The 23,208-nt window shown below is 46.0% G+C and overlaps 1 protein-coding gene across 4 annotated transcripts in view; it reads right to left on the bottom strand.

Annotated features, from left to right (window-relative positions):
* Positions 1-23,208, bottom strand: part of LOC112217528 (tyrosine-protein kinase Fyn) — a 71,078-nt gene that overhangs the window by 6,347 nt on the left and 41,523 nt on the right. For 3 of the 4 annotated variants that reach the window (XM_042300666.1, XM_042300668.1, XM_042300667.1), the window contains 6 exons: positions 12,455-12,720; positions 10,419-10,515; positions 7,831-7,929; positions 6,538-6,641; positions 6,132-6,281; positions 207-371 (listed from right to left, as the gene is read on the bottom strand). In XM_042300666.1, the coding sequence (XP_042156600.1) occupies positions 207-371; positions 6,132-6,281; positions 6,538-6,641; positions 7,831-7,929; positions 10,419-10,515; positions 12,455-12,713 (874 nt within the window). In that variant the 5' untranslated portion in view covers positions 12,714-12,720. The remainder of the gene's footprint in view (positions 1-206; positions 372-6,131; positions 6,282-6,537; positions 6,642-7,830; positions 7,930-10,418; positions 10,516-12,454; positions 12,721-23,208) is intronic. The other variant, XM_042300669.1, reaches the window with a different exon arrangement.

Here is a 23,208-nt window from a genome sequence, read left to right as displayed (position 1 = left end):
GAACTGAGAGAGCGGAGCTTGTAGACATCTCATTTAAAAGTGAAGACACAAATGTTGTTTTTTTGGTCTCCGCCAAATCTCTCAAAGAGAGAGGTTGTGAGTAGACTGTCAATCTGTTCTCAGTCTGATGTCTCTGCTTGCTCAGTCAGGGGCCCCCTTCCACGCAGCCTGCGGTCAGACGTTTACGGAGGCGACTCTGCCCGTACCCATCCAGACCTCCCCAAACTGCCCATTCCCCAGACGCTTGATGAGCTGCAGTGACTCCCGCGGGATCTCCCACACGTCTTTGGTTTTGACGGACAGGTCGGTGAGGCGGGGCATCCCTTTGTGGCAGGGCACCACCAAGCGACAGCACAGCCCCGCGGCCCGCTCTGCACACAGGCACAAGGAGCGCGCACGCACACGCGCACACACACACACACGCACACGCACACGCATACAGAGACACAGGGTGAGATCGAGAAGGAAGGGGATTGAAAGAAAGCAGTTAGCAAAGCACTGTGAAGAGAGAGAGGAGGGAGAGAGAGAGAGAAGCTGCAGTAGACAGTAAGTTAAAGGGAACTGCCATAGCAGAACAGTTCCAGGTGCATCCAGCAGCCAGTCAATGTGTCCCACTAGATGTCCCAGACGGTGTCTGTCCCCAGGCCATAAGGTCAAGAATCAATCTAACGCCCTCTTAGCTACTGTTCATCAAATCACACTGAGTGTTGTTCCAACCTCCATCCTCCCCCCTACAGTACTGCACTAGGGTTCTGTCAGCTCCGTTGATGACACACGTAACAGGATGTTTTTAGCATCTGCACTACATTTCTTTGAATGTAAGGAATTCATTAAGGAATTCAAAAATAAATTGAAGGGTCAATATTGCTCAGGTTGCAGCCTGTTTTGAGGTTGCTCTTAGTCAAAGCTAGAACCCACTGTGCACAGGCGTTCCACGTCTACTTTTGATTTAGATTTGGTTGAGTTGTCAACTAACGTTAATTCAACATGAAATCAACAAACATCTCACCATGTCATTGGATTTAGGTTAAAAGTCCGGTGAAACCGGGGGGGTTGGGGGGTTGAAATGACGTGGAAACAACGTGATTAGCAAAGGCAGGTCAGGCTTGACCACAACAGCCTGCTATAGATGGCCACGTTAATGGTTCCACTTTGCTTTGTCTAAAGGCACGTGTGACTCCCAATGCTTTACAATAACGACTGTAATTGTTTAGAGACGTGGCTTGTCAATCACTCCAGATGCACTGCATGGTGCATTACAACTAGGGCGTTTTAATGTTCCTGCATACTGTGTAGTGAAGGAGGGCACTGCCATCTAGATTTGAGTCAGGGACAACAGAAGCCATTGTGGCTGGCAGCTGTGTCCATTACTGTGTGTGAGGACGACAACACGTCCTCTCATCCCTGACATGAAAATAGGCGTTTCTCCTTACCGCAGTGGAAGGAGCTGTGGTTTGTCCACCGCCGATTCAAAAGCGAGGCGTGGGAATGGTGCTTCCGCCTACTTCCCTTCCACTTTGAGTCCCCTGACATTAAGCGTGGGCCCCTATGCCAGAGGGCCCCGGGCCCCTCCAGGAGATAAGGACCAGGCTGTTTGCTCAGGGCAGTAAAGGGGAGATAAAGGCTCTCCATCAGAAGTGTTGTGTTCTGACTGCACGCCAGCCATTAAAGCCCATCAGTACCTGCTGCTGTGGCCAGGTATCAATACTGTACTTTATGTCTCAGTGTCACGATCATGAAACATGTCGCTACGGCAAATGGGAGAGGCGTTGGACACACTGTATGCACACAATAGGTGTCACAACTGTTATTAGCCCTCGTTGGCTATTAAAAATAAGTGCTATTTCCAAGGAAAATATTTCATAATTTTTTTTAAAGATAGTTTGGGCTGGTGTTGTTTTTGACAACCGTATGTGATTGCTGTGTGACTGCTGTGGAAAGGTTCCGTCGATAATCCTAGAAATTGAATCTCGATTCAAAAACCCAAGTGAGAGATTGTGAGAAAGCAAAAGGGTAATGCCACGAAATGAGTCCTTTTGATATTTTAATTAGACATTTTGCACCAATATTGGATTTTAAAAGCGTGTTATATTCAAATGAAGTGCCCTTTAAAGGGGCAATCAGCAGTTGAAACAATAACAAAGTGTCCTCCCTGTTTCAGTAAAAAGACGAGGGATCGGGGCTGGAGAAATGTAACCACTTCCAAATTCATAGACAGAGCTATGGATCCAAGGACTGACCATCCATGATATTAAAGATGATAGATTTAACCATGTTTTAAGGCTATTAAGTGTTGGTTTACATTAACATGGTTTACAAACACTGAAGTAAAACAAGCTTGTGTTTTGGGTTGTGACGGGGTATGACAGTTGAACTAAAGTTCATGAGGCATTTACAAGTGATATTCTTCAAGAATCAATGGGTACATCTCATTCATTTATTAGTCCAAAAATGTAAGTAGAAACTTCAGATTCTATAAACATGTCCCTCTGTGCACTTTCTGACTTCTCTGAGGATTTTAACCCACTTAAGCCCAACATTTCTCATCATCATTGTAAAGCCCTAGTTATTTTGTTGCTTTGGAAAAAGTCATTTCTGAAGATTGTTTATTTCATGTGATCAGTGATTCATTTTAAGGTAAAAAAAAAAAAACAAACAACGTGTCCCTCATTTTAAGGTCAACTCTGTCAATGTGAACCTAACTCGCATTTTTATTAACGGTGAAAATATTCCTTAAAAGCTTTTTGAAAAGAAACATTGAACATCTAATAGTCAAATCATAGAATAAAATCAGGTGAGCTGGTCCTACCCTTTTTGGACATTTTCTGATGTTTTGTGGTGGGAAACTGAGTGTGTTGAGCATATCAAGTCAACCCTGTTACCCGTAGATAGACAGGCTAGAAATGTTTTAACAATTAAACTTTTTTTTGTGAAGCCTGCATTCAATTGCCCCTCCCTGTTGCACACAACAAGCTTCCATTCCCCCTGTCACAAGGGGATTCATGGCTGTTTTACTCGTCAACCCTGTTACGGTCAACCCTGTTACGGTCAACCCTGTTACTTTATTTGGCACTTACTATAGTAATAGTCGTTTTTATTGAACCTCTTGAGATAGGAAAACGTGTTAAAATTACAATAATCTTTTTAACCAACTTATTTTGGACTCATTTTGTGGAACGACCCAAAAGGCCACAGAAGAAGCACAAGCCCTGGAAGAAAACAACAGCAGTCAGGGTCATTTGAAGAGGTGTGTTTGAACTTCACATATGTTCTCTGGAGTGGTGATAAGGGGGGGAAAAATGGACAGTTAATGCATAGTGACACAAACATACACACAAAATCCATACGGTTCATTTCCAATGGGCTCAGTGCGGACATGTCAACGTGCTAACTGGAGCACGTGGAGGGAAAATATCACCCTTCTCATGGGGAAAGACAGACAGGGGAGAGAGACAGACACACACAGAGGGAGAGTGATCCATAAAGAGAGAGAGACAGAGAGAGAGAGGGACAGAGAGAGGGACAGAGAGAGAGAGAGAGAGAGAGAGAGAGAGAAAGAGAGAGAGAAAGAGAGAGAAAGAGAGAGAAGAGAGAGAGAGAGAAAATAGAGAGAAAGAGAGACAGAGAGAGAGAGAGAGAGAAAGAGAGAGAGAAAGAGAGAGAGAGAAATAGAGAGAAAGAGAGACAGAGAGAGAGAGAGAGAGAGAGAGAGAGAGAGAGAGAGAGAGAGAGAAAAGAGAGAGAAAGAGAGAGAGAGAGACAAAGAGCGCGCCGTCTCATCTGGCACCAACACATGCTCATGAATGCAGCCTGTCGTCATCACAAAGTGACGTTCAACTTTCCTCGTGGTCTGTACAACTGGGCCACTCAATAGCATGGTGACGGTACAGTACAGAGCACCGTTGTTAAAACGGGCTCATTACTCTCTACATGGTGAGATAATAACACCAATATCTCACATTAAGACAAACAGTAGACCACATCATCCTATCAGGGTCCCCTTTTCAAACCACCACAGGTGGCGCCGGTGTCAATCTAAAATGTACTCCTCTCAACATTGGTTGAATAGTTGCTTTCAAACCATGCCACTTCACCCCTCCTTGAATCACTTAGCTGTTGCATTCTCAACAGTTTTTGAAAAGTTTGAAAGTACTTCGCTCAGTATTTGACGTTTGTGTTTATGGACCACATTACACCAGGCGTCACTTCAGTTTCACTCTATTCCCTTCTCAAATGTTAAGTGTCAGCATCACTTTCTATTTCTGCCATTGAAGAGGCCTCCCCAGTGGAAATCACATTATACTGATTGTGTCAGCAGAGTACAATTCTGGATTAATCCAAGGAATTGGATGCCAGGCCCGAGGAGAAGCCTCTTGTATCTATTTGTTTTGAAATTATGTCTCCACTATAACACCAACATCTCTACAGCTATTAAAAAGAAAGGGGGACCAAGGCACTCTTCATATAATTCATTAAAAATGCCTTTATTTGTATGGCGTGTTCAAAGTAAACAAAGATGAAAAACTCTAGACGCATTTCACCCGCTTGGCCTTCTGTCTACAAAAACCTACCATTGTATACCTTAGTAACTTCTGTCTACCAAAACCTACCATTGTGTACCTTAGTAACTTCTGTCTACAAAAACCTACCATTGTGTACCTTAGTAACTTCTATCTACCAAAACCTACCATTGTGTACCTTAGTAACTTCTGTCTACAAAAACCTACCATTGTGTACCTTAGTAACTTCTGTCTACCAAAACCTACCATTGTGTACCTTAGTAACTTCTGTCTACCAAAACCTACCATTGTGTACCTTAGTAACTTCTGTCTACCAAAACCTACCATTGTGTACCTTAGTAACTTCTGTCTACCAAAACCTACCATTGTGTACCTTAGTAACTTCTGTCTACAAAAACCTACCATTGTGTACCTTAGTAACTTCTGTCTACCAAAACCTACCATTGTGTACCTTAGTAACTTCTGTCTACCAAAACCTACCATTGTGTACCTTAGTAACTTCTGTCTACCAAAACCTACCATTGTGTACCTTAGTAACTTCTGTCTACCAAAACCTACCATTGTGTACCTTAGTAACTTCTGTCTACAAAAACCTACCATTGTGTACCTTAGTAACTTCTGTCTACAAAAACCTACCATTGTGTACCTTAGTAACTTCTGTCTACCAAAACCTACCATTGTGTACCTTAGTAACTTCTGTCTACCAAAACCTACCATTGTGTACCTTAGTAACTTCTGTCTACAAAAAACCTATCATTGTGTACCTTAGTAACTTCTGTCTACCAAAACCTACCATTGTGTACCTTAGTAACTTCTGTCTACAAAAACCTACCATTGTGTACCTTAGTAACTTCTGTCTACCAAAACCTACCATTGTGTACCTTAGTAACTTCTGTCTACCAAAACCTACCATTGTGTACCTTAGTAACTTCTGTCTACAAAAAACCTATCATTGTGTACCTTAGTAACTTCTGTCTACCAAAACCTACCATTGTGTACCTTAGTAACTTCTGTCTACAAAAAACCTATCATTGTGTACCTTAGTAACTTCTGTCTACCAAAACCTACCATTGTGTACCTTAGTAACTTCTGTCTACAAAAACCTACCATTGTGTACCTTAGTAACTTCTGTCTACCAAAACCTACCATTGTGTACCTTAGTAACTTCTGTCTACCAAAACCTACCATTGTGTGTACCTTAGTAACTTCTTTGAACTGTACCTTACTTTAACTCCCGGCCGACATACTGTATATTCTCCTCATCGGCATACACTTCGTCACTCATGAAGGTCTTATAAACATTGTAATGGTGTATGAATGGTAGGTGTAATAAATGATATGCATCCTTTTGCGTCTGCCTCAGTTTTAGGATGTTTTCAATGTGCAGCACAGGGGGTTGCTGGCCCTTCAACTGGGGAGAATGAGTTTGTGGTAACGGCTGGAGCGGAATCAGTGGAATGGGATCACGTTCCCAAGTGTCTGACGCCATTCCATTCGCTCCGTTCCGGCCGTTACTATGAGCCGCTGGTGTGCAGCAATACCTATTTCCCATAATGAACATGGCAATAGCGGTGTATTGACGGTGTGACTCGGGCCACTTCTGACTCTCACCTGAGTAGTGCTGTACCAGCTGCTGTAGGGTCTCAAACTGAGCCCTAGTGGTGATGTAGTAACCGCCGCTGTCCAGCTTACGGATCTTATAATGCTTGACATGGTCCCCCTTCACGTCGTCCCAGTCTCGTATGGACAGGGAGAAGGCACCTACCGAACACAGTTGTGGAGGGGAGTGAGTCACTGGGAAAACGGTCACTTACCTCATGCATTAATAATAGCTGTGGCCATAGCGAACGGTTGATAGTATTACCAGATGCCGAAGTCGCCCACCGGGAAAATATTCTGACGTCATTTCAACCAGTTTTACCCGCTGGACAGTTTTTCTAGAACAGTAGGCCGCTCCTCAAGTTGGGTACATCATGCATTCTATTACAGTGCCGTCCCGACAGTCTCTTGAGGTTACCTTTAGTGGTTTCACTCTCCCTGATGAGATACGTGCCGCGGGGATTGCCAGTGAACAGAAGTTGCCTCTCTGCATCCTTCCGGCCCAGTTTCCCAAAGTACCAGCTACAGAGAGAGGGTTTAACACAGGGACAGGTCAATAATGAGTGAGGGAAGCCATTGTATAAGCCATCTATCTGGATCGATTCGAGGGTGGAAAAGCCGTCTTTGAAGTGGAAAATGATGATCTGACATACAGAGAGAGCTGAGAGACACAGGTCACAAGGTCAGTTGAAATTCTCACTATAAACCCTGTCAATAAAATCATCCTTCGGGCTGTGGTTTCTCAGACTAGAGGCTGAAAAATGGCTAGCTGCATGTTGAGAGTGAACGGAGGATTTAATACCCTGCATGAAATGCCCCCCTTGTTTTACAGTAATAAGCCAGTGTCGGTAAATTGAGCCACACCCAACGCAAACCCTGGCTGTGCTTAAATCCAGCATACTGTAGTGAGCTTAATGAGAGTTTGCCTTGTGGTGCACCATTTGAATAATTACATCATTATTCCTCAGAGAGTCGAGGACGAGGAGGGAGGTGTGTGGGGGGGGCTGTAGCACCGTCAGACATTCAGGTTCATTCACACATGACACAGACAAAGCTCTTACACATTCTCTATGACATTTCAAATAATCGGAACACACACAGCATTTAAAAGACAGGAGAATTGCGTTGTAGTGTCTAGTAATGAGCTGGGGAATAGTCGCTTTAATGAGCTGGGGAAAGTGCCAGCTCTGCAGAGACATACACATCCCAGTATGATTACATTTCTGCTCAGAGCCTTGTGTTGACTGTTAACTCAAGATGCTGAGATAAAGAGAGGATGTCTATGCTTGTCTTAACTTCGGACATCTTCCTCTCTCCCTGTTGTCTCAGACAGCGAAGGGAATGAAGAGAGGAGAGTGAACCCGCGCTTGACTTGGGCGGGAGCCCCACGGAGCCGAGTACCGTCACCTCAAATGTTCTACTGCTTGAGCTCCTGTTCCTCTTATAGAATATTAGAATATTAGCTCAAAAGTATTGTGGAGCTCCTGCACCGAAATACAAACAGTACCGACACCCAAAATGAGTACCGGCAACTATTTTAGTCCAACTCAAGTGCTGGAGAAAAGACAGAGACAGAGAGTGTGTGTGTGTGTGTGTGTGTTCAATCATTAAATTTTTCATTTCATTCTCTTTTTTTTGTTTGTTCATGCCATGTAGTCAGCTCTGTCAGAGCGTGTCCCAATGAAACTCAGTATGACAGACTGCTACTCACTCCTCAGCCTGGATGGAGTCCACTGGAGCCACGTAATTACTGGGAATGTAGCCATTTCCACCGGTGGTGAGGGAACGAGCATCCCACCAGTCCCCTTCACTGAGGGAGAGAGGGAGGGAGAGAGAGAGGGAGGGAGGGAGAGAGAAGGGGGGGGGGTCAGATGGTTTCATGTACAGAGTGTATTATTAGAGCGGCGAGAACACAAACCACTATGTTCAATAATGCAGTTGACAATGTGAATACATTGAAAGCAGTATATGCCTTCATATGTTCGTATGCCTTCACATGTTCATATGGAATCGTGGAGGGAGGTAGTATTTGGCAGCACTGGCTGATTACAAGCAGAGGAGGGAGGAAGACGGATGTAGAGAGGAGAGAGAACCAGTGCCTGAGAGAGCTTGCATGCCTACACGGCCATTACTGCCTCTCTCATGTCCTCCCTCTTTCCCTTTAACTGCCTCCTCTCCTACTCTCCCTCCATCGCCTTTCCTATACCCTCCTCCCTCCACCGCTCTCACTTGTCTGTCCTCCAGACACACTGCCCTCTTTTACATCTCTCTCTCTCTCTCCCTCGCACATTTCATCTTTCTTTTTGTGCGAGCTAGTGGCGGTCTTTCATTTGTCCTGAATAAAAACATGATGGGAGCGGGGGTACGACTTCACAGCAAGAAATGGGGCCGGTTTCCTTTGTTCTGAGAGCAGAATGGAGGTTCCCCCTGGAGGGCTAGTGTGTTCACCCTAACATTCACCCTAACACACTAACGCTAACAGCTGAGACGAAGGATGGATTGCTGGGAGGAAAGCAGGAGAGAGAGAGAGAAGAGAGAGAGAGAGACGGGAGGGGCCCGTCTGTCTTCTTCAACCCTCTTTAAACCATCTTGACCCCGCCACAAAGACAGAAAACAACAACATGTAAACAAAGAGAGAACCATCTTCCTCCCATCTCCAGAAGTATTGTAATGCTCTGACTAGCCCCCCTTCCCTGTGGTCACTGCTGATGACAGAGTAATGAGTGGATTGTGTCGACAGACTGGAGTCAGGCTGGTATCCACCAGCATAGTATTCATAGTTGGAATATGTACAAAAACAATACCCAATTTACTAACCATTAAGACTTGAACCATTGAACAACAAATCAGAGCTATTTCCTGCATATTTCTGAGGTCATTTTTCAGTCTGAGAAAAATGTGCTAAATATGCCATTGTATTATAAACACTTATAAATGTGTCTTTATATCAAAACTGCTATAGGAAACTAGCACAAGCAATCAAACTGGAGCATTATAAAGACTTAGATAAATATAAAGACAAGATATAAAGACAAGATAAAGAGTCTTATTGTTTATGATTGTTCCCTGGAACGTGTTAGATGCCTACACCAAGCTCAGTGTTCCCTTGAGGATACCACCACATCACAACACAACAGTCCCTTCACCCACTGCTCGGTGCACAGGGTGTCCGAGGGAGTCCCAGGGCTGCTCACCTAAGCCCTGCCTGAACAGGCATCTGCCACGTACTGTCTTTGCGCCAGGCAGCCCTGACTACGAGGGAGAGACAGGGTCTGGGACTGGGTTGGGTGCAACTAGTCTTCTATCCAGGAGGGGGCAGCGTACCCAGTTAGAGGTTCCTGCCAGGAAGGGAGGGAGGGAAGCAGCAGGCGTGGGCGGACTGAGGACGGGCGATGGAGGGTGGTGGATGCAGCTCTTTCTGGCCACTGCCCAGGAGGAGGAGGGGAGATGAGGAGAGGATAGGGAGGGTTACTAATGATGGTGCTCTTCCTGCCTTTGCTCTAGATGGGGAAGGCGGTGGGTGGAAAGGTGAAAGGTGAAAGGTGTGCTGCTGCGGTATGAGGAGGAAGAGCAGCCCTTCCGCATGGGGTGAGAGGACAGGATGCTAAAGCAGTATGAATGGGCGTGGTGACTAGAGAGGAGAGAAGACACTGTGCTGGGCCCGGAGTTTAGGTTGAACACCTACAGGGGTGAACATGGACATGGGGAGAATAGAGGAGATGACCACAAACCTAAAACAGACCCAGTCACACACGCTCCTGAGAGAAATATACATTTTTATTTTGCAGTGCGCAGGCTATCAATTCAGCTGAGTGGAGTCTTTCACGTAGAAAAAAAGAAGCATGTTTGAAATATCAGCTGTCTTCCCATTGGATGGTCTGAGACAGTTTTGCTGACAGAAGGGTAACTGTACCCGACATGGCCGTAGAGTAGGCACAGGAAATAGGGTGGCTGCACTTCGTGTCAGACGGTTCAAAGCGAACGTCCACACCAGAGGAGACTGAAGAACAACACAGAACCATTCCAAGGCACCCGCTGCAAACTAAAGACCCCTGACTGCTCCACCCAGTTTAAATGTAGATGTAACCGCAACCGTTCGTGGTTGAAAATGCAAATACAACAGCTGTCCCAGACACCATTCAATCACCACTTTCCCCCCGATCAAAATGCCTTACCTTGACAGCCGGACTGCAACAGTGATTGTAATATGCATTCTAATTGACATATATAATATAGACATGCCCCCCCTCCCCTCGGTGCAGTGGGTGTGATAAGCATCTGTACTGCTACTGTACTTACGTGCTGTTGATAATCTGAAACTTCTCCCCTTTCCTGAAGCTGAGGTCGTCCTCTGTCCGGGCCTCGTAGTCGTAAAGTGCCACAAAGAGGGTGACTCCTGCCGAGAGATAAACACACAGCGTCAGCACTCAGGACGAGCAGCGAATGAACCCGAGAGTCTGACAGACTCACATTGAACTGACTGGCACTGGGAGGGAGGCTGGGTGCACTGTGCGCTTTTTATACGAGAGACAGCAGCCATTTCTGGATGCAGTGGATATACTGTGTATGAACTGTATTGAAGCCAAATGTGAAATCAATCGTCCATTTTATGAGCATAACTAGCTGGAAATTAGCCTTCATACAGTACTGGGCATCTTTCACCTAGAAGGTAGCACACAAATACTGCAGAAATGGTGAACGGAAAATAACCTCTCAGCAGGCAAATAACCTCTCAGCAGACACGTACAGTAAATAACATATGTAATTGCAGAGTTCTGTCAAATAGGAAAAACACATTCCTTCCCAAGATTAGACTGAGACAAGTGTGAAAGCCTCCTAGTCCCTGGGGAAGTGTGTAGGGGCTCCAGACAGACTGGGCTGAGAGAGGGGCTGAGCTCCAGCTACCCAGGCAGCCTGCTGAATCTCTCAGGATAAGCCTCCACAAAGTCTAAAGAGCTTTCTTTATTCATCTCCTTTCCCTCATCTGAAAAGACTTGACGCATCCCGGCGATATGGTGGAAGCCTACACAGCCTTACAAATCTAGTTTCAACACAGTGACAGTGGGCCAAATACAACCGCCGACCTACAGAGGTATCGCACACTAACAGTGGTACTGCCTGGCTGCTCCACTGCAGTCTCACAGTCTCCACAAACACAGACAGACACACACTAGAGGATAGAAGGATGTCAGTGAGTTGTGGCTGTGATTGGGCAGGAACCAGGAAGGAACATCAAGAGGCATGGTGTATGTTGACCTCGCAAGCTGGGCTGGCCTGATCTTTACCCATGCTGCCTGCAGGTGACCCGAGGAGCTACCTGATTGGCTTGAAAGGGCTGATGAGGAAGCTTGAGTGTGCTCTTCTTGTTTCTCAAGGGCCTCGTCATCACATTTACCTCAGGTCACTTCAAAGCCCTAGCCCTTGTGACTGGGGGGTGGGAGGGGGACAATGTGTTCTACAGGAAATGATGAGCGTGTGCTTTGAGAACAGGGCCCTTAATGATATCAGCAGTGAGAAGAGCACAAGCGGCTGCCTTTCACGCGACACAGTACAGAGACAGAGAGAAAGAGAGAGACGAGAGGGAGAGAGACAGAGTGAGAAAGAGAGAGACAGAGAGAGCACACCGGAGGCTTTTGAGAGCCACACCTCTGACGCATCTACCCGCCACACCAGTCCCGAGATACAGACGGCATCCCTTTTGAAACGATAACTCCACATCTCCACCATTTACAAAAAACCCACAGAGCAAACCACAAAACAACAACCAGGCTTGGTTATGCAGAATCTGAGAATCGTGGTATGTGAAGCCCATTCAATTCAGTTACATAAGGCCAAGGGACAAACTATACTAGCTGTGAACTTCCATTCTGACTATTAATTAAGTGCATACAGATGAAGCTATGAGGCTGATCGGACAAGGCAGTACCATTATTTTGTCATTAAAGTGGTTGAGAGAGAGAGAGAGAGAGAGGGACAGCTTGTACCAAAGTTCCCGAATAGGAAGAAATGTAAAAGCTAAACCCCTTGGTCCACTGCGACCGCCTGTGTGGATTTGGACCGCTTTGGGACAGAAATAATCCACACTTTGAGGGAAGCCGTGTTTAGCTAAGTGGAAACGCTGAGTTCTTCCTGTAACAGCTGTGGCTCAGTAAAACATGAAGGATATCCTGACTGGAAATATTCCCTATGTAAACAATGGAAGCACACACAAAAGCCCTTGCAAGCGCCGGCCGGACGTTCCAACACAGGGGCGAGGTGCCGGGACGGGGCCGTGAGGTGAAGAGAGTCGGGGGAAATCCGTAAAGGGGTAAAGGGGAACATATCAAAACCCCTACCTGTTCCGCCACGGGTGCGGAGTGTCCCTGTGTGGGAGGAGGTGTGGACCCCTCCAAAAACCGTTATCCCCTGGCCAACGGGTGCCTGGAAGTTGTTGAAGTTTGGGATGGCGGTGACCCCGAAGCTGGGGTAGTGCTGGTGTTGTGGCGTGGGGTCGGCTCCATAGCGGTAGCCTGCGGCACTCTGGGAGATGCTGGTGTCTCGGTCGTCCGTGAGTTTGGTTGCTTCTTTATCCTTGCATTGCACACAGCCCATCATCTATATTCTATAAAGTCAAGGAGAAACACAGGCAGAGAAGAGGGATTATCAACTCGACAGGAAATCAATTGTACAACCAGTCTGAAAATGATGAGTAGTAATACATGCAATAGAGGTGAACTTTGACATTGTTCTTGGTTTGCTCTCCCATCTCCTCAGATCACATTTCCTTGGGATGCTTTCTCTCAAGGACCACTGGGAATTTTATAGCCTGATACGCACGCAAGCACACACACAGAGCAGAATACTGGGAGGTTTATAGCCTGACACACACACACATACAGACGACACACACAGCAGAGCTCCGGATGACTCACACAGACAGCAGAGCTCCGGATGACTGACACACACACACACACACACACACACACACACACACACACACACACACAGTGTCTCTTTCATGGCCAGGAGAAAAACCACACTGTGATACACACTGGACTTGGGGAAGGAGAGCTAGTCGGGGAGCAGGGGACCCATGGAGGAAGGGTCTCAGGGGTATTAGCTCATCGATTATTTCTATGATCACATCACTGCCAGTGTCGACCGTCCGTATGGTCAAATGGACTCCAGAGGTGGGGATGGAGAGAGGAGAGCAACTGCAGTGTGGATGTTACTTCTGTCAGTTAAAGAGACGGGACATATTTCCAGACATCTCCGTGTTCCTACCACCCATTGTTCAGCCAAGAGTAGCATACTTCTATGGTATTATCTAGGTCATTAAATACCAGTATATAAACACACCTTCATACAAACAAAAAAATATATACCTTCAGTAGACTATTTATGCGTTAGCTGAGATGGTATTTGCACTGTCAAAACGACAGCGTAAAGTTAATGAACGGCTGAGAGCCAAGCTCTACTACCGTGGTGCTGGGGAAGATTACCACTGGGCAGTTTTATTCACCCTGCGAGAATGAATGTCATCTCATTACCAGTGTGCAAAACAAACACGAACATAACACTTTGTCTGTGTAGTAGATCAGTGGAGACAAATAGACTGTAAATTGCAGTGTTCCTATGGAGACAGACTGCTGATCTAGCCTTCAGCTAAAGCCACCGACTGCCCTCAAACGTGTCATTTGAAAATATTCAGGATTTAAATCAGAGCCCTGTTTCTCTTTCTGTCTCTTTATCCCTCCCTCCCTCCATCTCCCTCCTTCTCTCTCTCTCCCCCTCATTCCAAGCCTCCTGGCCCAGAGTCTCCTGGCTCTTCCATCTCTTCTGAGAGGAGCAGGACGTGCAGTCTGCAGTCATTGAAGACACATGCAAGGAGAAGAGACTCTGGCTCAGTTTGCTTCCCTTTGGTCAAAGGGAAAAATAAGGCCCAAACTATAGGAAGCCCTCCTCCTCTCCATCAATCAGCAGGACAATGGTCACCCATAGAGCATGGCCGTGGCCCAGACCCTTCTTCCGTCATCGTCACGGACTGACTACCGCCCACTTGTCCAAAGGAGAGAGAGAGAGAGAGAAAGAGAGGACAGTGAGAGAGACAGACAGAGACAGAGAAATAAACAACGTCAGGGTTCCCAATCTATTAAAGTATAAACTACATATTGGATTATATTTGTAGATTAAGGCTGAATCCACACAGATACAGAGATCAGATGAAAAGGTATCTCGGTGACTTCATCCAATCTCATAAACTACATAACATATCAGAGCATCGTATTTGCTCGGTGACCGTGACCTGACAAACCAACCTGGCTCCGCAAAATGGACGTGCGAATGCAGTAAATGCCACAATGACTCAGCGGTCCAACTCTGTAATCCAAGTCGACAAGCCCTGAGTGGGAAGAGGAATCAGATAACTGCTATGGTCAGTGGTGGATTCCACAGCAGTTCTAATCGCCTAGCTACACCTAACAACTTGTAGCATCACTGAAAAGGCTCAAAGTTGCTCGATAATCTACCTCACAACATAGCCACCCAGCAGCAGAGAGAGAGATTGGATTGGCTGTTGGACATTGACATTTTCATTGATCTCTGTTAGCCGGTCAGAAGGCTTGGCTTGTGTTGTGGTAAATGTCAGAGTAATCTGTGGAAGCGGTATGTTGTTGACTAGATACAGTCAAAGCTGCCTCTGATAGCGGCACAGTATTATAGGTGATTCCAAAGGAGCCCGTTGGAATAGGTTGCTCCTGTGTAAATGATGGGAGATGCAGTGTGTAGTCAGCTTCAACCATATCCCAGAGTACTGCAGGACCACTCCCAGTATTGTTATTCTATCCTGCAGTAGGCAGCTATAAGACAGTCCTCATAGCAGGAGACCGTCAACCATGAACTAACAGAGCCTCAGCCCAGTGCTACAAACACTGTCCACCATGGACCCCTCGACACTGTTCACCATGGAACCCTCGGCACTGCTCACCATGGACCCCTCGACACTGCTCACCATGGACCCCTCGACACTGCTCACCATGGACCCCTCGGCACTGCTCACCATGGACCCCTCGACACTGCTCACCATGGACCCCTGACACTGCTCACCATGGACCCCTCGACACTGCTCACCATGGACCCCTCGACACTACTCACCATGGACCCCTCGAAACTGTCCACCATGGACCCCTCGACACTGTCCACCATGGACCCCTCGACACTGTCCACCATGGACCCCTCGAAACTGTCCACCATGGACCCCTCGACACTGTCCACCATGGACCCCTCGACACTGTTCACCATGGACCCCTCGACACTGTCCACCATGGACCCCTCGACACTGTCCACTATGGACCCCTCGACACTGTCCACCATGGACCCCTCGACACTGTCCACCATGGACCCCTCAACACTGTCTACCATGGACCCCTCAACACTGTCCACCATGGACCCCTCAACACTGTCCACCATGGACCCCTCACACTGCTCACCATGGACCCCTCAACACTGCTCACTATGGACCCCTCGACTGCTCACCATGGACCCCTCGACACTACTCACCATGGACCCCTCGAAACTGTCCACCATGGACCCCTCGACACTGTCCACCATGGACCCCTCGACACTGTCCACCATGGACCCCTCGACACTGTCCACCATGGACCCCTCGACACTGTTCACCATGGACCCCTCCACCCACCATGGACCCCTCGACACTGTCCACCATGGACCCCTCGACACTGTCCACCATGGACCCCTCGACACTGTCCACCATGGACCCCTCGACACTGTCCACCATGGACCCCTCGACACTGTCCACCATGGACCCCTCGACACTGTCCACCATGGACCCCTCAACACTGTCTACCATGGACCCCTGTCCACCATGGACCCCTCACACTGTCCACCATGGACCCCTCGACACTGCCACCATGGACCCCTCGACACTGCTCACTATGGACCCCTCGACACTGTCCACCATGGACCCCTCGACACTGCTCACCATGGACCCCTCGACACTGCTCACCATGGACCCCTCGACACTGCTCACTATGGACCCCTCGACACTGTCCACTATGGACCCCTCGACACTGCCCACTATGGACCCCTGACACTGCTCACCATGGACCCCTCACACTGTCCACTATGGACCCCTCAACACTTGGACCCCTCACACTGTTCACCATGGACCCCTCAACACTGCTCACCATGGACCCCTCGACACTGCTCACCATGGACCCCTCAACACTGCTCACTAGCCTAACACAGGCTAGGGACTGAGCTCAGCCTCACTGTTCCCTTTGTTTGAACCCAACCCCTTTCATCTCTTTCTTCGCCCCCTTCCATCTTTCATCTCTTTCTTCGCCCCCTTCCATCTTTCTTTCTCCCTCTCCTTCTCTCCACTGATGAATTGTTCCCTCCTGTTCAGAAAACAGAAAACACCTGCTAGCCGTAGGCACTTGTACTGCTGTTTACTCCTCCCCTTCCTCTGCTGCAGAATAACAGCCTGAAAGCGACTGAAAGCCATCAGCACAGTGTTTCATATGGAAACCCTCACTCTTCTTCTCCTCCTCAGATTGGTTCAGCCAATCAGATCAATGGTCCTTCAGGCAAAATCAATTATAAAGCAGAACATAACCAGAAGCAGAGTAGCAGTTGGGTCTATAATTAGTTCAAATAAAGGCCATTCATTTAGGGTCTATATGGACCAAATTCATTAAGAGCTTTAATTGAAAGCCAAAGATCTAAAGATTTGAAGAATCTAAGGCTCCTGTTCATTAAATAAAAAGCAAAAGGGACAAAAATGGATTAAATCAAGAAGGTGACATGTTCGAGCATGTCTCCAGCAATCAGTCTCTAAAGAGAAGAAAGGGATAGAAAAAAGATCCATCCACAGTGAACACGCGCTCGCTCAGAAAAAAGATCCATCCACAGTGAACACGCGCTCGCTCAGAAAAAAGATCCATCCACAGTGGACACACGCTCGTTCAGATCCATGTCAATTATTCATGGGACAGTTGTGCAAAATCAAGGTAGGCATGCCTCAGAGTCGGTGTTGGGCCAGCTGCAAGAGAACTGAGGGGGGAACGCCCTGGATGGAGTCATGTATATTTCATAGGGGGTGATGAATCATTAGCAAGGGGGGCTACACTGTCGATTTATGCACTGGGGTGGTCTGGACCCTCATGGGACCCCCTCTATCTGGACAGAACACAGTAGGCCTTTACAGGATGCCAACATCTCGGAGCAGAGAGCAGGGAGGAGATGAGGGAGGAGGAAATAATATGGCCACCTGTTCAGTACAGTACACATCCATCTGTGGGTCTGTGGATGTTTTTGTGAGCTCATCTCAAATGGCCTAGTCCTTACTGTGTGGCCAAGCCAGCTCACTGATGTGGCCTAACCTATTTTACTTTCACCACTTCAGAGCCAGACAAAGGATCAAGACATTTGGTGTTGTTCTCTCACTTTAGTTCCGAGCGTGTGGAACATTAGCCTGCCTCAGTGTTATACCCTTCATCAGGTGAAACCGAGTGAATGTTAAAATAGACTTCCAGACAGAGAGAGCGGGAGGTCTACAGAGATAATGAGATAGAAAATTATCAAGGGGGGCGAGAGGAGAGACAGAGAGAGAGCGAGAGAGAGCAAGAGCGGGGGAAGGAGAGAGAGAGAGAGAGAGGGGGAGGGAGGTTAACTGGAAGTGTGAGACAAGGAGAGAGTAAAAGGGGGAGAGGGCGGAGGAGCAGAAGGAGGAGTGCCTTGGGGCGGAGCACAGCCCCCAAACACTTGACAAAAGGAGCAGAATAATGATCAGTGCTGGGCGTCACATGCTGAGCCCCAGTCCGCCGGGGGATGGCCTTGCCTCTGTGCTCTCAGCGTGCTGCCAACCAGCCAGCCAGCCTCTGTCACGCACACAGGCAGCAGCATCACGAGCGGACCTGCACCATTCAAGGTTAACGCTCAGAGGCTTATGCCTCATTCAATCCCCAACCTACATACAGCCACTTAACATGAACAGGAACACAAACATAGCACCCGACGCACGCAATCAAGGGGTGAGCAGTGTGTGCATGTGTAAGCGCTAGTGGCTCAATTATCACAACAGCTGCAAGGCGAAAATTGGGATTAAGCCGAATCACGGCATCAACATTCTGACACCGACCCTCGTAATAATTTTTTGATCCCTCCAAATCTCTATACTGTATGTTTAGGACTCTAAATCGGACTGTGTGGTGCATCAGGTCCCCTCCTCTTCCTCCTCTTTCTCTTCCTCCCTCTATCACAAGGCCTGGTGTTATGTGATTCATCATCAGCTGGCAGAGAGAGAGAGAGTCCTATGGTGTGTTGCTTCCAGGTCTGACTGACTGCTCTGGCTGCGTCTCTGTGAGGAGAGAGAGTCCTGTGGTGTGCTGCTTCCGGTTCTGACTGCTCTGGCTGTGTCTCTGTGAGGAGAGAGAGCTCGTGTTCAGGACGGGTTACAGAGGTCACCTGGCACGGCTCTGAGGAAACAATTAGGCACAATACCATCGCTGGAGGAGCAGGCCTGAGGCGGGATCCAAACCTCCTAGAAACCCCCCAGGAGTCGCCTAGCCCAAAGAGAGGGCTGGTGCTGGCCGGGCTTGCTGGCCGGGCTTGGCGGTCGGGCTTGCTGGCCGGGCTCGCTGATTTTATACGGAGAAGCCTTCACCAAAAGAGAGGGGGGGACATAGATCATTTAAAAAAAAATCTTACTCTCCATGGCTTACTCTGAATGAATGGAAAACAACACGGAAGCTCCAATTTATGTCAGGAATCCTGTGAGATATGAAACTGATTTGGCCTTATAAGAAGCCGTATTGTGCTCTTACCTTGACCAACAACACACTGACTAACCGATCCACTGATCAGAGTCTCTTTGAGGACAATACTCAATCCAGAATGTAGTTCTCCTTTTAAAGCCACTAAAAACGACTCTGGCACAACAGTAGCCTCTGCCCTGAACACACATACAGTACCTTGCAAAAGTATTCAGACACCTTGCATATCTTCAGATTGTAACACAATACAAAGTGGGATTCAAATGAATTTGTATTTTTGTCAACAATACACACAACATACTCTGTCATGTCAAAGTGGAAGAACGATTTGAAAAAAAAAAAACACTCATATTTTTTTAAATAATAAAAATATAGTCTTTGCATTCCTATTCAGCTCCTTTAGTTTAGGCAAGCCTAAATTAGTAAAATGTGGCTTTAAAAAAAAAAACACATAAAAAGGTACATGGACTCACTCTGTGTGAAATAATAGGGGTTGACGTGATTTTTGAATGACTACCCCTTCCTCTGTCCCCCATACATACAACATCTGTAGGTCAGGGTGTGACTGGGGGGGTTAGTCTAGTTTATATTTTCTATGTGGGGTTCTAGGTTGCTTTTTCTATGTTGGGGTTTTGGTATGATTCCAATATCGTTGTCTCTAATTGGGGATCATACTTAAGTCACATTTTTTCCACCTGTGGGTTATGGGATATTGTTTATGTTTTGAGTTAGTGGTGTTGTCACGGTTCGTTATTTGTTAGTTTATTGTTTCGTCTTTGCTATAGTTTCACTTCTTTAATAGATTATGTGGAACTCAACATGTGCTGCGCTGCGCCTTGGTCCGACATTCATTCCAACGAACGTGACAATCAAGGACAGATTAAACTACAAAAACCAGGGTGTTTTTTTTAAAGCCTCGTAAAAAAAGGGCAGTGATTGGTAGATGGGTAACAGTAACAAACCAGACATGAAATATATCTTCAAGCATGGTCTGGTTAATAATGTTGCTGTGGATGACGTATTAAACCACCTCAACACCTCAAAGATGCAGTCGTCCTTCTGAACTGAGCTGCAGGACAGGAAGGAAACTGCTTAAGGATGTCACCATGAGGCCATTGGTGATTTTAAAACAGCTACAGAGTTCAATGGCTGTGATGGGAGAGAACTGAGGATGGATAAACGACATTGTAGTGACTCCACAATAATGACCTAAATGAGTGAAAGGAAGAACACAAATACACAATAGAAATATTCCAAAACATGCATCTTGTATGGAACAACGTGCTAACACTGAAAAAAAACAACACGGCAAAGGAATACACCTTTTGGCGTAAATGCAAACGTACCTGAGTAACTCCTTATTTTCAAGCATGGTGGCTGCTCTATCATGGTATGGGTATGCTTGTCATCTGCAAATACTGGGGGGTTTTCCAGGATAAAAAAAGAAAAATGGGATAGGGCTAAGCACAGGCAAAAATCATGAAACCTTTTTTTAGTCTGCGTTCCACCAGGCACTGGCAGGGGAATTCACCTTTCAGCAGGACAATAACCTACAACACAAGGTCAAATATACACTGGGGAGAACAAGTATTTGATACACTGCCGATTTTGCAGGTTTCTTACAAAGCATGTCATTTTTATCATAGGCACACTCCAACTGTGAGAGACGGAATCTAAAACAAAAATCCAGAAAATCACATTGTATGATTTTTAAGTCATTAATTTGCATTTTATTGCATGACATAAGTATTTGATACATCAGAAAAGCAGAACTTAATATTTGGTTTCAGGTTTCGGGGCTGTTGCAGGGCAATACGGACTTTCAGCTCCCTCCAAAGATTTTCTATTGGGTTCAGGTCTGGAGACTGGATAGGCCACTCCAGGACCTTGAAATGCTTCTTACAGAGCCACTCCTTAGTTGCCCTGGCTGTGTGTTTCGGGTCGTTGTCATGCTGGAAGACCCAGCCACGACCCATCTTCAATGCTCTTACTGAGGGAAGGGGGTTGTTGGCCAAGATCTTGCGATACATGGCCACATCCATCCTCCCCTCAATAAGGTGCAGTCATCCTGTCCCCTTTGCAGAAAAGCATCCCCAAAGAATGATGTTTCCACCTCCATGCTTCACGGTTGGGATGGTGTGCTTGGGGTTGTACTCATCCTTCTTCTTCCTCCAAACACGGCGAGTGGAGTTTAGACCAAAAAGCTCTATTTTTGTCTCATCAGACCATATGACCTTCTCCCATTCCTCCTCTGGATCATCCAGATGGTCATTGGCAAACTTCAGACGGGCCTGGACATGCGCTGGCTTGAGCAGGGGGACCTTGCGTGCGCTGCAGGATTTTAATCCATGACGGCGTAGTGTGTTACTAATGGTTTTCTTTGAGACTGTGGTACCAGCTCTCTTCGGGTCTTTGACCAGGTCCTGCCGTGTAGTTCTGGGCTGATCCCTCTCCTTCCTCATGATCATTGATGCCCCAAGAGGTGAGATCTTGCATGGAGCCCCAGACTGAGGGTGATTGACCGTCATCTTGAACTTCTTCCATTTTCTAATAATTGCGCCAACGTTTGTTGCCTTCTCACCAAGCTGCTTGCCTATTGTCCTGTAGCCCATCAGAGGCCTTGTGCAGGTCTACAATTTTATGCCTGATGTCCTTACACAGCTCTCTGGTCTTGGCCATTGTGGAGAGGTTGGAGTCTGTTTGATTGAGTGTGTGGACAGGTGTCTTTTATACAGGTAACGAGTTCAAACAGGTGCAGTTAATACAGGTAATGAGTGGAGAACAGGAGGGCTTCTTAAAGAAAAACTAACAGGTCTGTGAGAGCCGGAATTCTCACTGGTTGGTAGATGATCAAATACTTATGTCATGCAATAAAATGCAAATGAATTACTTAAAAATCATACAATGTGATTTTCCGTCTCTCACAGTTGTATACCTATGATAAAAATTACAGACCTCTACATGCTTTGTAAGTAGGAAAACCTGCAAAATCGGCAGTGTGTCAAATACTTGTTCTCCCCACTGTATACTATAGTTGCTTACCAAGAAGACTGTGAATGTTCCTAAGTGGTCAGTTTTACAATATTGACTTAAATCTGCTTAAATACTATGGCAAAACTTGAAAATCGCAGTCTAGCCATGATCCCCTATCATCTCGACAGAGCTTGTGTAATAAAAAAAAATACCCAGGTGTGCAAAGCTGTTACAGGCTTATTCAAGAAGACTCACAGCTGTAATTGCAGCCAAAGGGGTTTCCAACATGTTTGGACTCAGGGAGCTGAATACTTAGGCAACAACTATATTTTCATAAATGTTTACATTATTTTACATTTAATCTATAACAGAAACAATGTCATATATATATATATATATAAATATATATATATATATATAAATATCTATATCTAATATATAAATATAAATATATATATAAATATAAATATATAATATATATATATATATATATAATATATATATATAAATATATATAATATATATATATATATATATATATATATATATATATACACACACACACACACACACACACACATACATACATACATACATACATACATACATACATACATACATACATACATACATACATACATACATACAGTGCCTTGCGAAAGTATTCGGCCCCTTGAACTTTGCAACCTTTTGCCACCTCTGAGACTATCACAGTGCAGGTGCATTTATACGGAGACTTGATTACACACAGGTGGATTGTATTTATCATCATTAGTCATTTAGGTCAACATTGGATCATTCAGAGATCCTCACTGAACTTCTGGAGAGAGTTTGCTGCACTGAAAGTAAAGGGGCTGAATAATTTTGCACGCCCAATTTTTCAGTTTTTGATTTGTTAAAAAAGTTTGAAATATCCAATAAATGTCGTTCCACTTCATGATTGTGTCCCACTTGTTGTTGATTCTTCACAAAAAAATACAGTTTTATATCTTTATGTTTGAAGCCTGAAATGTGGCAAAAGGTCGCAAAGTTCAAGGGGGCCGAATACTTTCGCAAGGCACTGTACATATATATATATTCCACTGACATTACAGAGTATTTTGTGTACATTTGTTGACAAAAAAAAAGACAATTAAATCAATTGCAATCCCCCTTTGTAACACAATAAAATGTGAAGAAATCCAAGGTGTCTGAATACTTTTGCAGGGCCCCGTATCAGTGCCTTTCAAAGGGAATGGGAGTCAGTGCATTAGCCCTGTGTATCTGGGATTATCTTGTTTCATGCCCCCCCCAGCCTGTGCCCACCAGGAGGTCTGCTGGAGGATGCTCCAAGCCCTGTAATT

Source organism: Oncorhynchus tshawytscha, linkage group LG18, assembly GCF_018296145.1.
Source record: "Oncorhynchus tshawytscha isolate Ot180627B linkage group LG18, Otsh_v2.0, whole genome shotgun sequence".
In the NCBI taxonomy this organism is placed as follows: Eukaryota; Metazoa; Chordata; class Actinopteri; order Salmoniformes; family Salmonidae; genus Oncorhynchus; species Oncorhynchus tshawytscha.
Note: the sequence above shows the minus strand (reverse complement) of the source record. Positions and strands in the feature narration are given on the sequence as shown.